At 42.4% G+C, this 15,897-nt stretch overlaps 1 protein-coding gene across 28 annotated transcripts in view; it reads right to left on the bottom strand.

The window, feature by feature from the left end:
* Positions 1-15,897, bottom strand: part of Stacl (Stac-like) — an 84,044-nt gene that overhangs the window by 23,316 nt on the left and 44,831 nt on the right. For 23 of the 28 annotated variants that reach the window (XM_065366164.1, XM_065366170.1, XM_065366165.1 and 20 more), the window contains 6 exons: positions 15,084-15,244; positions 12,291-12,416; positions 10,832-10,947; positions 10,492-10,659; positions 7,360-7,491; positions 1,309-1,662 (listed from right to left, as the gene is read on the bottom strand). In XM_065366164.1, the coding sequence (XP_065222236.1) occupies positions 1,309-1,662; positions 7,360-7,491; positions 10,492-10,659; positions 10,832-10,947; positions 12,291-12,416; positions 15,084-15,244 (1,057 nt within the window). The remainder of the gene's footprint in view (positions 1-1,308; positions 1,663-7,359; positions 7,492-10,491; positions 10,660-10,831; positions 10,948-12,290; positions 12,417-15,083; positions 15,245-15,897) is intronic. The other 5 variants (XM_065366180.1, XM_065366183.1, XM_065366184.1 and 2 more) reach the window with 3 other exon arrangements.

Here is a 15,897-nt window from a genome sequence, read left to right as displayed (position 1 = left end):
AGAAACTATCAATCCCATCAAACTTGCCAAATTTACTTTGTTCGAATTTTTTTTTCACATTTATTTCCGAAAATACGAATTATCGAGTTCAAAATGACTCGAAAAATAACGCTCATTGGAGTAGCACTATACTCGTATTGTAGCCCGCTGAACAGTAAACACATTTACCATAGTTCAATGATGGCCAAGTACATAGGTAGTGCTAGTGTTGAGACATTTACTCCAAGTAGTCGTGAAACAACTGTTGCCTGTTGCAGTTGGTGAAAATTGACCGAGTTTGGGCCGGGAGAGTGGCAAGAATTTTCATGGTTTGGCAGCAGGGTAGCACCGAGCCATTTATCAAAATACATATGTATACGCAGGTGCAAGGGGGTAGGTACTCGCATAGAACGAGCTGTTGGCACAGAATGGTCATGTTTGGAAATGCGTCTATCATAAAGAATGAAGATGCTCGGGCATGTGGGCTAAGAACTGAGGGCTGGGGTGGTGGTGAATTGTAGATCAGGGGTAAGGCAACATCACACAGGAAGACCGGGTAGGTATACCTATACGGAGGCACCCACCGGCCACCATCCATCCATCCATCCATCCATTCATTCATGCATTCATTCATGCGTACTGCAGAATATCAACGCTTGGTCGCTGATGTAAGTACTCGTTATCATATACAAAGGAAAATAGAAATACGTATCTACGATGCAATTCTACTCGCATGCATATTTATAAAGAAGGTGCCTACACGAGTGATATACCTACATATGTACCTAGGTATTTAAAAAAAAGACAATAAATTAGGAGGTACCTATAGGTACGTAACTAACGTGAGGTGGCTTACAGCTGCAGCGCAAGACCAAGCTACGAGTAGACCAGTCAACAATTGGGCTGCATGTGTAGCAGTGTAGCAGTGTGACCATCTGTAGTCTGCAGCATGCGCCTATGAGAATGAGGCCAACTTAAGCAACCTCAACTACTCGTACGCGTTACGCGTTACGCGTTACAATTACGCATTTACGCAGATTACAGATACATACAGTAGGCTGCGTACAATTTCAAATACATAGATACATCGCAATTAGGTATGATACATATACTGTAGGCGTACGGCGTAGGCTATACAGGCCCACTTACTCGTATCAGATACGCGCATCTACACAGGCTAATCTGTAGGTAGGCCTACTACAAAGTACAAAAGGTGAAGAATGAAGAAAAATGAGATGAAGTGAATCGAAATTGGAAGTTAAGAAGAAAATTGTTACCAGCAGCGCAATGCATAATGTAATGCAAACGATAACATTAGACAGCTCAGACCTGAACTAGAAGCGACCGGTGGTGAAACAACACTCAATGATGCACCCATGCCCGTGCCTGCACCCGCGCCTGCGCCTGCGCCTGCGCCTGCGCCTGCGCCTGCACCGACGCCAGTCACACGCGTCATAATATTGGCCGCAACGGGGTGCACTTTTCTGGGTGGTTCGGCCGGCGCTGTTATCCGGCTGCTCCCGCAAGTGGTTGTCACCGACGATGCCACCGCCGCCGCCGCCGCTGAAACGCTTACGCCTGTCACCCCGCCAACGTTCGACATCGACTTTAGTTCATTCGCTTGTTTTATAACTTGATAAGTGTTATCAACTTCATCAGTGACATCTTCTTCGTGTTCACGACCTACACAGCACAGCACAGCACAGCACATCACAGCATAGCATAGCATGTCACGTCACGTCACGTCACGCCACGCCACGTCACGTCACGTCACGTTACCATGCAGTTCATTTTAACAACTACATATACATATATGTACTTCTAGTGTACTGCGTGTAAGTAAACATAGGCTATGTATGGGGTAGGTACAATTTACACATAGGTACATATGCAGATGCGCGTACATAAGTGTGTAGTAGTCCTATTTTTATCTTGCGAGTATGTACTGTGGGTAGCTGGGTACCTGATACCCATGCAGTGTGCTCGCAGCTCAGAAGTATCGAGCACCTCTGATAACATAATAATTTTCTGTTGGACGCAAACAAACGCAGCAAAAGATTAAAACATAACATGCGATGGATTGTTGGATCGTGATGTGATTAGATTCCACCACACAATAAATCGCAGCCGTCTGTCCAGTAGCCAGTAGGTATGCTCGGAGTGCTCGATGCTCGATGCTCGATACTTCTGCGCACCCTGTAATTTGTAAACCCAATGTATAAGCCTATTTGCTACACAGTCATTTAGTCATTTACTCGTATGCTGCCCTCGCTGTGTAGGTGCAGGGTGCACACATAATTACCTAACCTACACGTAGACGATAAGGATTCAACGAGACAACGTCCAACTCTAGGAAATAGTAGTCAAAAATACCGTAACAAAATGTGTTTGTCCGCGAACCTTTCACCAGCCAATCAGAAACAAAGCGACACACACGTGCGGCGCGGCGCGGCGCGGCGCACCTCTGTCGAATTCCTATAGACAGATGTACGTATAGGTAGTAGGTACATAGGTACATTTACTATACACATACGCAGTAAGGCACATAGCATGTACATTATGTCCTATGTCGGCATATTGAAAACCTTATCAGCGGATTCAACGGCGAGGATGGCAATTTCATTTCTCCAACTACGACTATGACAATTATTGTGGTGTTTGGGCTTCTTCATACACGGCAAATCTGACGCTAAATATGTATCTCTTTATGGGGTGCGGACTGCGGAGGTACGTCTCTCTAGACGGCCATGCACCGTTAGACCGTAGGACCGTAAGCCCATGATATTTCCCATTTAGGTATGCAGTCCACAAAGACAGCGATATACCATTTTGTAAGTGATCACATTGTAAGAGTACCTGGGTGATAAAGAACAATGACTCCGAGTGGACTCACTCGCGAGGAGGCAGGCTTGCTCAATTATTGCTCGTGACCAATGTCATCACACGCGTAACGAGTACCTACCTACCTACTTACTCGAAGAACTACATATCATCGACTCGTAGGTACTCGACAACTATTTTTATTCCATCCTAGGCTGCGGGCTACAGAAAATGTTGACTGAAAATCAAAATGCACTTCTCACAAGACAGGAAATCGAGCGAGCTATATTGCAAGCAAATCTAATCTAGAGTGTGGACGTTTGCAAATTCAGTCCAAACAACGCCCAAGTACATACATGGCGAGCGCGTGTGTTTGGTCAACATAAATAGGTACTTAGGAAGTTAGGACTAACGAGTGAAAATGCTGCCCAATCGGGCCGGGTTCGGCCTGACGCAGATGGCATGGCATGGCATGGCATGGCATGGCACTGTAGCAGAAGAAAATAGATCAGGTTGGTACTTGCGTATATACGAGTAGTACCTATACGTGGAGTGGGGACTGCAATCTTCTGTTTTGCTTAATAGAGCTACTAAATCGGGAGCATCGAGTATTTTCATACGCGTGCAGGAATCAGAACCACCCTCCTACCATCCAATCACCGTGAATGTGAACCTCATGGCGAGCGACAAACACCCACACCCACACCCACACCCTCCCATGTTTCGACAACCGCAAATCTCGTATAGTAACGAAATCTCTCGCATGCTCGGAGTCGGTGTCCCAATTTTTTCGTACCTCTATCGCTTTCGCTTTGGCTTCACTATTCCCTGAAATCTCCGTATGAGATAGCAGTCCATAATACAATTGTACATCATAGTCGTAAGGGTGGGTACCTACTACCTAGTACTAAGTACAATGTACGAGTGCATACATACTACAAATCATAATGAGTATAACGGAATAAGTTACGGAGTAGTGTTACAGACAGTAGTGCACCTCACTGTTCCGCGTCACAGGTACAGTGATGCGAATCAGTCCATGTTCCACACAACTCTTCTTCAGTAAGTAGATACAGTTGGTGCGTTCTCTTATATCTATGTACGAGTACATCAACGATGTTAATAGGTAATTAATGAAAGCTCCCAGCAACGTCAATAGATAAATTTATCACCGTGTTAAGACTCGCTCATATGTATTAGGCGGCGGCGGAAGCAGCAGCAGCAGCACACTTTAAATGTAGGTAACTAATCAAACGGGTGTAATACGCGAGTAAGTAGCTGCCATAATCGACAATTTAGTATTTTATTCAGACTTTGTACTTCATTGAGAAATAACGTGAATATTTGAAGCAAACCTTCCAAACGACATCACATTTCTCAACAATGCTTCGGAGCGTGTTTGCGAATTCATTCCTTCACCGAAGGAGTACCTACTTATCAAATGACACCTTTCACATGGGATTGCCTAACCCTGTGTGTACTCTGAATCTCTGATGAGCAAGTTGAGAGGATAACTCGCGCATCTTGGAATGCGTCATTTAAATAGGTACTCTTTCGGGGACACATTTTCGCGCATGCTTAGATAAAAGCATTCTTGAAAAACGTCGTCATTTGGAAGGTTCGCTTCAAAATGTAGGTACCAATGGAATAGAGGTCCAGATAAAAGAGTAAACGGTCGATGGTGCCCGTAGTGTTTATCTGATGTGACATGATACGAGTTCGCATCGAGTTGGATAAAAAATACGAGCACACAGACACACCGCAGTCATTTCACTCGAGCACTTGTCACGCCTTACGCATTAGGTACACAACATATTACCTGCCATGCAAAGTTTGTTGTTGCATCTACAGCAGCAGCACATTGTTAGCAACATGCTGGCAATGGCATACATATGTACATACATAAGAGTACAGAGACATACTACTTATTATTATTACCTATTATTACGTACAGTGCGGCGCGGAGCGGCGCGGCGTGGGCCAAAATATCAAGCACCCCTCGCAACAAGTTTTCAATTTTGTGTTAAATACACGCTGGTATTTAGGTTGGCGGTTGCCGGTTGCCGGTTGCCGGTTGGGTAGGCATATATGTATACTCGTATTAGCAAACCCTATGCAGCTGCCTTAAAACCTTGTTCATATTACATATTTATGTTCCTTTTCTAAGACCATTCCTGTCAACCATTTTGACTCTTAATTCCTCATTCCTCATATTCTCTTCAATTCATCAGCATCCCAATGATAGAAAACGTTCTTCGAATTCGAATGCGGGAATACATACATACCTACTTATATGTTTTTTTTTTTTTTTTTTTTTTTTTTTCACTTTCATTTCTTAAGTCCAATGTTTATCACTAAGGTAAACCCGGGTAAGATGGCCGTTACTCGAATATGGGACAGCGAATCGCGCTGCAAAAAATATATTTTATTCCTCGTAACAAAAGAACTTGCGCGTGACATGTTAATAACATTTCATGGCTGACTTTTTAGCAAAAAAAGAATTTCAGATTTTCATTTTCCAAAAAAAAAACCATATTAAACGAAGTGATAAGTAAATATTCCATATACCATTCGAAACCTAGAACTCTCAGCTTCATTTTTATATAAAGCGTTAGTCATTTCAAGACTTCACAGAGTCACCAGAATCAAAAATACACGAACGTGTCATTTGGCAAATATGGCCAAGGGGAAGATGGCCATTTGCTTTACTTACCTATTAAATTCACGCTGAAAATGAATTAATTGATCTACTCGTATGTAGTACATGTCTCTGTGATCGTAATACATGTCTCGGTGTTATTTTACAGCTATAAAAACGGAAAATCCTATAAAAATAAGACGGATTATGATAAATGATCGGAATCTGTACCCCATTTAGGATAAAATGGCCACCTCGCTGTAAAAATGATTAAAATTGAAAATAAATTAGGTAACAAAATGCGAGTTTCTCAAGTTTTTATTAAATTTAAATATAGGTAATAAAAACGCTCGAAAATTTATTTTGTTAATTTATTTCTATTTTTAATCACTTTTTATGGGGTGGCCATCTTTCCAGGGTACTTTTATGAGAATCCAAAAATCAACTTTTTGAATTTTTCATTTTTTTACACGAACAAGTTAACCAAACCACTTTTCAATTAATGATAGTTGTAGAGGGATAACTTAGGTACATTAAAAAAAAAAAAAAAGAAAAAGAAAGTGGAATCGGTCAATTTCTGTCGACTCCAGGGCGGTTTCCTCAAAACATAGCCATCTTAGACGGGTTTACCTTAGATAAAATTTGTTTAGTTTTTGAGAATCCGAATCAAATCAACGTTTATTTGTGAGATGCAGCCTAACAGGGTATGGTTGCTGATTGGTGACAGTAAAGAGCTGAAATATGATGTAGGTATATGTACCTACTAGGTACCTGGCTACCAATTTTTTGTCAACAAAAAATTTTCTTACGGGGGTGCTTGATATTTTTGCAAACGCTCAACACTGTAACCAGGTACCTGTATATAAGTATGTACCTACAGCAGCAGATGATGGGTAGACACTAGGTTACATCTCAAAAAAGTAAAATTTTACAGGAGAGTGATCTTCTTTTTTTTTTTTTTTAAATTTGATTCGTCATTTTCATCAATTTACATATACCTACCTAATCATTTGCGAAGTTGGTCTAGCGGCAAAAAGAAGCGTCTTACAAAAAATTCAATCGATCAAATGTGTAGAGTATTAAATTTCCAAAAACTAAAATTTCATTAATGTGCAAACACGATGTTTCTGAAAAGTGCTCAATTTTGAAATTTTTTTGTTTCGATACAAACCAATAGAAAATACATTTCTCACGACTATTTGCATCTGAAAAACGTTCGAAACTATCGAAATTGGTACTTAACGGGCAAACACAAAATAACACAATGTTTCTGAAAGGTGCTTAATTTTAAAATTTTTCTGTTTTGGTGCAAACCGATGTTTTTTTTTCAATTTTTTTAAAACACTACCGTAGATACGTATGAAATTTATTTTAAAAAAAAGAAGGAGTGTTGCGAGATGTCCAATTTTGAGCTATACCATTTGTATTTTTACAAGATCTTGGTAGTGTACCCAACTCAAAGTTGGTGTTATTTTTGGTTGCAGGGGGCATCCGAACCCGAAAAAATTAATGCAAAAAATGTTAAATTTAATTTTTTTGAGATGTAACCTTATTAGGTACTCGCAAGGTGAAAAACTTGTACCGGGTGGCCAAAAATATCGATCACACCCCCGGCCTCCCCCCACCCTAAAAGTTTTCTATTTGACGTTTTGTTGGGTGACGGTGAATATTATACCTACAGGTGATAATGATATCGTATACCTAATTGGATGTTGCACTGCGGTGAAGTGATTGCATTCCACCAATCATACTCGTAGGTACGCATCAATTTAACCATTCATTTTGCCAAGCTGTTTTTCAAAAACCTTTGTTCGGGGTACTCGATATTTGCGCACATCCGGTTTAATAATACGGGTAGGTAATAACAATAACGAGTCTCAGTTATGCGTAGGTTTTAACTAGGTAGGTGTAGGTCTAGGTACCTAATCTAGGGCTATTTTGTCTTGAATAGAAGCGAGGAGTTTGCCAGGTTTTCCAACTAACACGCCGGCTAGCCGAGTTTGGACTGACTGAATTTGGACAACCATCAAACGATGAACCTGATAAAGAAATAGCTGTCAAATTGTACAACAGCCGATTAATAGGAGTATGAGCATTTGTACGAGTAGGTATAGAGGAATATGGAATATGATATGCAAAACGGCTCGAATATGAGTAATGTGTACAGTTGTACACCTATACTTGCATACCATAGGCCTACCTATGTACTTGAGTGCAACGCAACGTCAAGCACTCTGTGCGGCGCCTACTTCATACACCACCGCACCTACAGTAGCATAGGTACTACTAGTAGTATGTAGATAATGATATTGTACATATGTACTTGACAGTTTGCGATGTATGGGCTGGGCAGGGCAGGGAAAGGCAAGAGGATGGAGTGTGCTAGGAACAAGGGACAAAGTTGGCAAAGCCAAACATAACTATCGAATCAGTGACAAATTTGCCTCTTGGAGGAGGAGGAGGAGGAGGAGGAGGAGGGGAGGGGAGGGGGGTTATTTGTAATGTGTACGCACTGTTAAGCTGATATATGTACACCTATGCCTTAGGCTTGCAAGTAGGTAAATTTGCTTTATTACAACTGAACAGTTTTTGTAGCCATCTGATATGCGATGTAGATAGCACCGATATCTTTTTTAATAAGGGTCTACTGCCTACTGGAGGACAACTCCAAGTTAAGGTTGCTTACGAGTATTTTTTCGCGGGTGATAAACGCCACTTGCCACTTTCCTCCATCGTAGGCATGTAAAATCGCGTATACACCGCGCCGCGGGAGTTGATAAAGAATGCGCTCCGAGACATTCTTTATCTTACCTGTTCCCTCGATGTGTAAGTAATATACCTAGGTACCTACCTAATATTACACTGCGATGTGATATCAACTTTCCGAAGAAAAGTGAAAAATCACTGAAAAAGTGAAGAATGAGATTGCAGATTGGCCCAAAATTGCAGGTTGCTACGAGTAAATTTGTTACAAATTGAAAAATTGAATCGGCGCGGCGCAGCGAAGCAAACGCAAAAAAAAGATTTATTTGAAAATCAAACAGTTTTGGGGAAAACGAAAACGCATTTACGCGTAGTCACTGAAAGAGGACCCGAAAACACGGCCTTCGGCGCGTTGCCGATAGAAAAATTGTACATACCCCTTTCTTTTCTTAAACACAAAAAATATCTCTATTTTCGCTCGCACTCGATTGGCACTGATATCCACATGACAGTCAGGGTAGGTGGTACTCGTAGGTACGTACATTGATTTGCCGGTTATGCCGATTCAAAATGCCACAACGCCTCGCAGAAACTACAGATTGTGAAACTTTTTTATGAGAATTGTCCATTTTCAGTAGAAAAATACAATTATGTACTTACGCTGAAATGTTGAAATCGATGCTTTTCGAAGTTGTTTGATATTTACTCGTATGTAGGCCTATACTTGCAATATCAGTACGCGAGCGCGATAGACTTTTCTAAAAATTAATCGAATTTCAAATTGTTTTTTTTTCTTTTTTCTTTTTAATTTCATTTTTACACTCGACACGCTGATGCGATAGTTACCAAACAGTAAACACCACCTTGCTGCCATGCCAGTATCGCCAAGATTTGACAACGCGCGCTGCCCGGATAGGTTGCCAAGCTTTTTTTTTTTTGGCGCGAAATTATGCGGCTACATTCGAGTAAGTACATTACATTACACACTCTCTAAATTTGAAACAGTGAAATTTCACCGCTCAGCTTAGCAGTCACGACATTTTGCTTTTTTAAAAGCAGCTTAGTTTTCTACTGCTCTGCAGTAAAAAACTACTGCTTTTAAAAAGGAAAAACGTCGTGACTGCTAAGCTGAGCGGTGAAATTTCACAGTTTCAAATTTAGAGAGTAGGTAGGTAGGTACCTTACTTATACTTACATAGCCGTATTTTTGTTATTGAAATGCGGGATTATCTGACTGAAAAGATGAGAGGCCTCGAGGTTTTCGCGGTGCATGATGGCGCAATGACAGGCTAGGTACCTAAGTACCTACATACATACATGGATCTAGAGTAGTACCTAGGTACAAATAGGTATCTACTTATTTGCGGCGCGGCTCGGCCGCGGATTTAAACACCGCTTTCGGCTGTACGAGACGAGTAGCGAAAGCGAGAAGTACCTACTAAGGTTTGAAACCCAGCCTATCACTCGACAACGTGACCGACTCCGAGAGAGAGAGAGAAAGAAAATGATGCCCTGCTTAGGTTGTCGTTCGGGTTCTATGTACCTACAATATACGTAGTAATTTAAAAAAATTAGTACGCGGCAGCAGAACTCAGAAGCAGTCGCTACCGCCACAGATACGACTGGTTAGGTATCTGTGTCTTGTACGAGTATACCTGTCTGTACAAAGGGTTCGCGGAGTGGTATTTTTGCAATACGGCAATACGGCAATGGTGCCAATGTTTAGAGTGACAAAAATGCGCGACGAAAATATCGGATACCTATTAATTTATGGCGTTTTGGTTGATTGGTTAGTTTTTTTGTTCTGCGTAGGAGCTTATTCTCTTCGAGTTTTCCTCGAAAAACGGAAATTCAAACATTCGGCGTCTTGCGAATTGGTACCTAGTTTGAGCTTGCAGTTTGCTTAGTCATTACGTATATGGACATTTTTATTTTCCTGGAAATACGAGTAGGTATTTGGAGAACAGCGAGTTTTTGTGCTGTTGGCTGTTGGTATACTCGACGTATGTGTATGGTCAGATGATTGTTGAGAGAGTGATGGGGCATGGGGCGCAGTTGGAAAGAGTTAAGCTAAAAGGACTAAAAATTAAAAAATGAAATTCCGCCTAGCAGCACCTACAGTGGCCGGGCAAGGGCAAGGGCGAGGGTAAGGCAGACATAAGGTAAACGAATGAGGATGACGCGGCGTAGCAGGCTGTCACCAATGGCGAGGCTGCGGCTGTAGTAGTGTAGTAGGCCCCTCTGCATAATAGGTAGAGGTAGGTAGGTAGGTAGGTAGGTAGGTAGGTATATGGCTAAAAAGCTGGACGCCAACAACGCAGCGCAGCGGCGTAGCGCAACATCCGACGTACCTTCTTCTTCGGGCATGGTGGCGATGATACGCGTCTCGATTTCGGACGTCGATTTTTGCCTTCTAAGCAGGCGAGATTTCGTTTGACATCTGGTGGTGACCTTTTCTTGGCAATCCAAATGCACGTTCATCTTGCAAACACGACACTTCAAGCCCTGCCTAGTGTGACCTGTAGGCAGAAAGCAAAATCACCGCACGCACGCACGCACGCGCGCAGCGCATTAGACGAGTACATAGAAGATACTCGTACGTAGCTGTACACTGTACACTGTACACTGTACAGTGTACAGGTAGCCAGCATCAGCATTAGCACTAGCACTAGCACTAGCACTAGCACATACCGCGTAACACTTGCGAACACACGTCGCACGGCGTGATTTTCTTGTACGTGTACTCTTGAAATTGATGAATTAAATCCGGACTGCTACTCACTTGGAATCCATCTCTGCCGCTCTTCCTACGCACAGACAAACATACCAAAGAATGAAAATTACAATCGCGGCTACGGCTACGGCTACAGCTACAGCTACAGATCTACACAAACACGTATCATCGGCCACAACTACGAGTAGTAGGTACAGGTACCCAATTACGAGTATAGAAGTAAGTACCTACAGGTAGGTACAGAGGTGAATTACATAGGTACACGTACTCGTACTCGTACAAGACACGAAAATGCTCGTCTGTTCGTTTTTTCCGCGTCAACATCTACGAGTACGCTCGCGATCGCGATCGCGATCGCGATCTAATGCGAAAAGTACATATGTAGTACCTATGTAAAATATGTAGGTACCACGAGTAACTCACCGCCGCGCCGCGCCGCGCCGCGCTGCGAATACTACCGACTCGCATGTATTTCATTTACGAGTAGATACTTACGCGAATAAATACTTGAACGAACAGATAAAAATAAAATGAATAAATACGAGCGAATAAACAAATTAGTATATTACGTACATATATTTTGCGAATAGGTAAGTAAAATGAAAGAAAGAAAGAAAGAAAGAAAAAAAAAATTTAGAGATCGCGAGTATAGCGATGGTGAACGGCACCGGCGCGGCGCGGAGCTAGGCCACCTTCTACTTGATATGTACCCTACATACAAGTATGTGTGTGAGTACGAGTACGTACATACGTAAAAGCGGTGATACCTGCTAGGTGCTACTACGTATCTATTGTTTGAAATTGGACAAGCGTGAGGTGTGAGGTGTGAGGTGTGAGATATAGACAGATATTCGTACAAGAGAGTAAAACCAAAACGGCGTATAGCTAGTGACTATAAAAATATGTACGAGTATACCATACCCCATTTACAATTGGCCTATGTACGAGTTGAATGGCCAAATCAAGCATCACAATGGCCAGTAGCCAGTAGGTGTGTAGGTGTGTAGGTCTAGCATCTAGCTAGCTCTCTATGAGAATGTTGTGAACCCAAGCGTAGCGCACGCATACCCGTAGGCGTAGGTATACGTTACGCAGGTACCTACTTTAGGATGCTACGAATACTTCAGTCCTACATACTACTGTATACTGTAGACTACTTACATAGTACATCTACATACCTATGCAGGTAATACGAGTAGGTAAAACGTAGACGTAATGTAAACAGTAAACGACAAACGTATACCTACTACCTAGTGGTCAAAAATACGAGTAGGCTACCTAACAACAAGTGCCAAGTGGTGAAAAATAGAGGTAGTATGGTAATTGGTAATGGTGCGATGTGCAAACGTGACGCGTGACGCGTGACGCGTGACGCGGTACACGATACCAGCGTAGCACTCTCTCCGTAGTCCTTACCTCATTGCTATTATTGTAGAGACGGCGTGGTACATTTCGTTTTTTCTGCGTGAACGTGAATTTGTATTCGTATTCGCATTCGCATTCGCATTCGTATTCGCATTCGTATTCGTATTCGTACTTGTACTGCCACAACAATCCAATCACACACTCGTATAAGAACAAATTACTTAGGTGTAGGTAGGTACACAGGTACACACTACACAGGTACACGCTACAGACAGATACTATACGAGTACCTCCTCTACGTCTACGTCTACATACATAGGTACCTACCTACATAGTAAGTTTACCTAGACCTACGACGACGTGACGTGACGTGACGTTACGACTCGTAAACATTGATCGAGTCTCGCTCTCGTTGACAGTCGGATAAAATCTGAACTACTCTGAAGATGAGAAAAGAGACGAAAAAAGCACACACTTACCGTAGGCCTACCTACTCGTAATTTTTTCGAATGCGCAAAAATGCGGACAAAAATATGGTCTAAAACAGCTGGGGCGAGAATCACCTAGCGATATCACTCAACCATCGACAAGTTTTATCAAGCAGGTGCCAACATAGGCCTACTCGTATCTCGTTCAATGTACGTACGTACGTACGTACGTACGTAGGTATGTGTGTATTTACTAATTATGTAGGTAGGTATTAGGTAGCGACAGCGAGATAGGGATACCGGATACCTAATTACCTAGGTGTCCGGTATATGTAGAGTTGTACACATAATGTACATTGTACATATGTATGTACTTAGTATACTTACTAGGTAGCACTGGGCATACTCGTATCATCCGCTAACCAATACCTGAGTAAGTATTGTACTTAGTTACGCCGTCGTAGGAATACTATCTATACCCATTCTTGGAACGGCGCAATTGACCTTTTATTTGCAATTCATTCGAATTTCGATTAAGACACGAGAGTTTGAAACCAAATGTTGTACGTATGTACTTGTATTTGGTGGTAAGTACTAAGTACTAAGTACTGAGTAGTGCATAAGAGTAGATAGTTCGAGTGACCTTGCGTGTTAAATTTTCGTACATTTTGGTCGAATACATTAGGAGTACCTCTACCTATCGGGGTTGGAAAGAAAAAGTGCTACGTCTTAGGACAGGGTCCCTTATACTCGTATGTAGGTGCCGCCAGCGACTAAAAGAGGCCCTTTGCCCTTTCCTCGCCTTTTACGAGTGTCGATGTCGAGTAGGTACTCGCGTATCTACGCGCGACGAAGATACTCGATCTTGCAGTTGGACTTTCGAGGTTGCGAATTCTTACCTATTGAGAAAATTCTCTCGAATGGACGCCAACTTACAACTGCCAACTGCCAATTGCCAACGCGACGGCTACAAAATTACGAGTATAGGTACGCGAAAAGATATGCGATGAGAAATTTTCGCCAGCAAGGCAAGCGGGTTCTGCGCCAGGAGCGAAAAAATTCCACTCGCGTCGCGTCGCGTCGCGTTCGCGTTCGCGTTCGTTCTTATTTTCTTTACGGCCGCGGCACAAAAATGACGTTTGAGTTTGACTCTCGCCTTTCCTCTTTCCTCCTCGCACTGCTTCCGCCGTGCCGAATCAACATTTTCCCTCAGTGCTGCGGTTTCAATTCAAATCACTGACAAGGTATAGATGACCCCAACAACGTAGGCAAGTGATATCCGACGTTGAAAGTGCTGGCTGGCTGGGTGGAGGGAGGAAGAGGAGAGCACACTTTTGGGAAAATACTTAGGTACGTACTTACTTAGTTCATCCTCGTATTCCAGTACCTACACAGCTGCAGCAGCGGGTCCCGGGTGCCACCGCAGCCGCAGCCGCAGCCGCAGCCGCCGCCAATCATAATCAGGCAACTGAACTGCTATCATCAACTTTCGCCACAGTTAACGAATTCGTTACGATGCGTTAATTATTCACTCTCGTTAATTTTCCCCGTATTATGAAAATTCTCGTTTAATCTGCGGTTTTTCCGTGATTAGATACTGATTTTCATTACCTAAAAATGACGACACTTGACGCGTTTCTGTTTATAGGCACCTAGGTATTCGACTCGTATTTCGTATTCCAACCAATGAAATCATTCTCAAGTCGCAGCAACAAGCAGTTAACGAATGATAACGAACCATAAAATCTCACGGAAACTCGAGACCTCTTGACAAAAAGTTAATGAAAAGTCATTGAAAAGAAAAAAAAAAAATGTGTACCTAAACGAATTCGTTAACTTTGAACGAAAGTTCGTACTAGCAGTCTAGGAAGTAAAAGTGAACGGTCTCTCACTTTCATCCATACGTAGTTTGGCGAAAGCGAAACGAGCCGAGGCCGAGACGAGTGGAGCTGAAGCGCGAGATGACGGGAAATCGTTAATTTTCGCCCGCAGCATTTTGCCCCTACCTGCGAGTATAGTAAATTCTTTTGCTTTTAGCAGTTTTTTTTTGCTTTCCATCGTACTTTGACGGTAACGATCACTTTCGAACGCGTAAACAGGGCAATAATTCTACGTTTCCGCGTGTGACTAAGTATGAAATTAAAAAACCCGTAGAATATGTACGTACGTGGCTATTCACTCGTATAGGCCTACATACAAATACGATACAACCGTATAGTACATATGTAGGTACTCGTAGGTAAGCGTAAGCGTACGAACTTACACGAGTAATTTGGTAGATACTCGTAGGTAGAGGTACGTATACGTATTACGTATACGACATACGTAATACGTAGGTATATGTATACGTAATTTTACTGTTCTAGTCGTAGGTAGAGGTACTAGCCTACTAGGTACTGCTCGGTGCTCAACTCACTTGTCAGTTTCTTTGGTAGAGCCGTTGGAAGGTACGCTGGTTTTCAAACTTTTGAACGCTTTCAACCATTTTGATTTCATGCTGGCGTTGGAAATAGCCGACAACTTTCTGTCTCGCGAATTAGCCTCCATGTTATCCAATTTAACGCTGAACAGTTCTTTCTGCAAAGTGCAAATTCACCATAAACACGCGCAAAATAATTAGCTACGCCTACTTATAACTACCCACTCGTACCTATGTAATACATATTTCCTACTTACACTTACTACATATTATACCTAAATGGCTAAGGTAAGTAAGTACCTACTACCTACGCGATGACTGTAGGTACATACGAGTGTCGAGTACATATAGCGAGTCGATTCTCGGCGGTTTTTTCATTTTATTTCATTTCATTTTTTTACGAATCAAGAGAAGCCGATAGTCGCGAACTGATTCCATTTCACGGACAATAATATAGGTACTAGGTAGGTACGATTCGTACTCGTAGATTTTTCCTGTCGAGTGTCACCCGTCACCCGTCAGCCAAAACCTCACCCTCGACTCTCGAGCGTCAAATGTTGACAATTCAGAGCGTTTTTCTTGTTTTGATCTTTTGCGTACCTACGGGCGAATCAGCTTTCACCAACCGCCACGCCACGCCACGTGACGTGAGTAGCACAACCCAGCACATGCTTCGGCGTAAAGCTCAGAGTCGGCGCTGGCCAGCATCCAGTAGATATACCTATAATGTAGGTAGATACTCGTACGCGTACCATACGAGTAGGTAAATATCGGCTACTCCGAACAAAGTTTTTCATTAAAAATACGATAC

Source organism: Planococcus citri, chromosome 5, assembly GCF_950023065.1.
Source record: "Planococcus citri chromosome 5, ihPlaCitr1.1, whole genome shotgun sequence".
Taxonomy (NCBI): domain Eukaryota; kingdom Metazoa; phylum Arthropoda; class Insecta; order Hemiptera; family Pseudococcidae; genus Planococcus; species Planococcus citri.
This window is presented reverse-complemented; position numbering and strand designations above follow the sequence as displayed.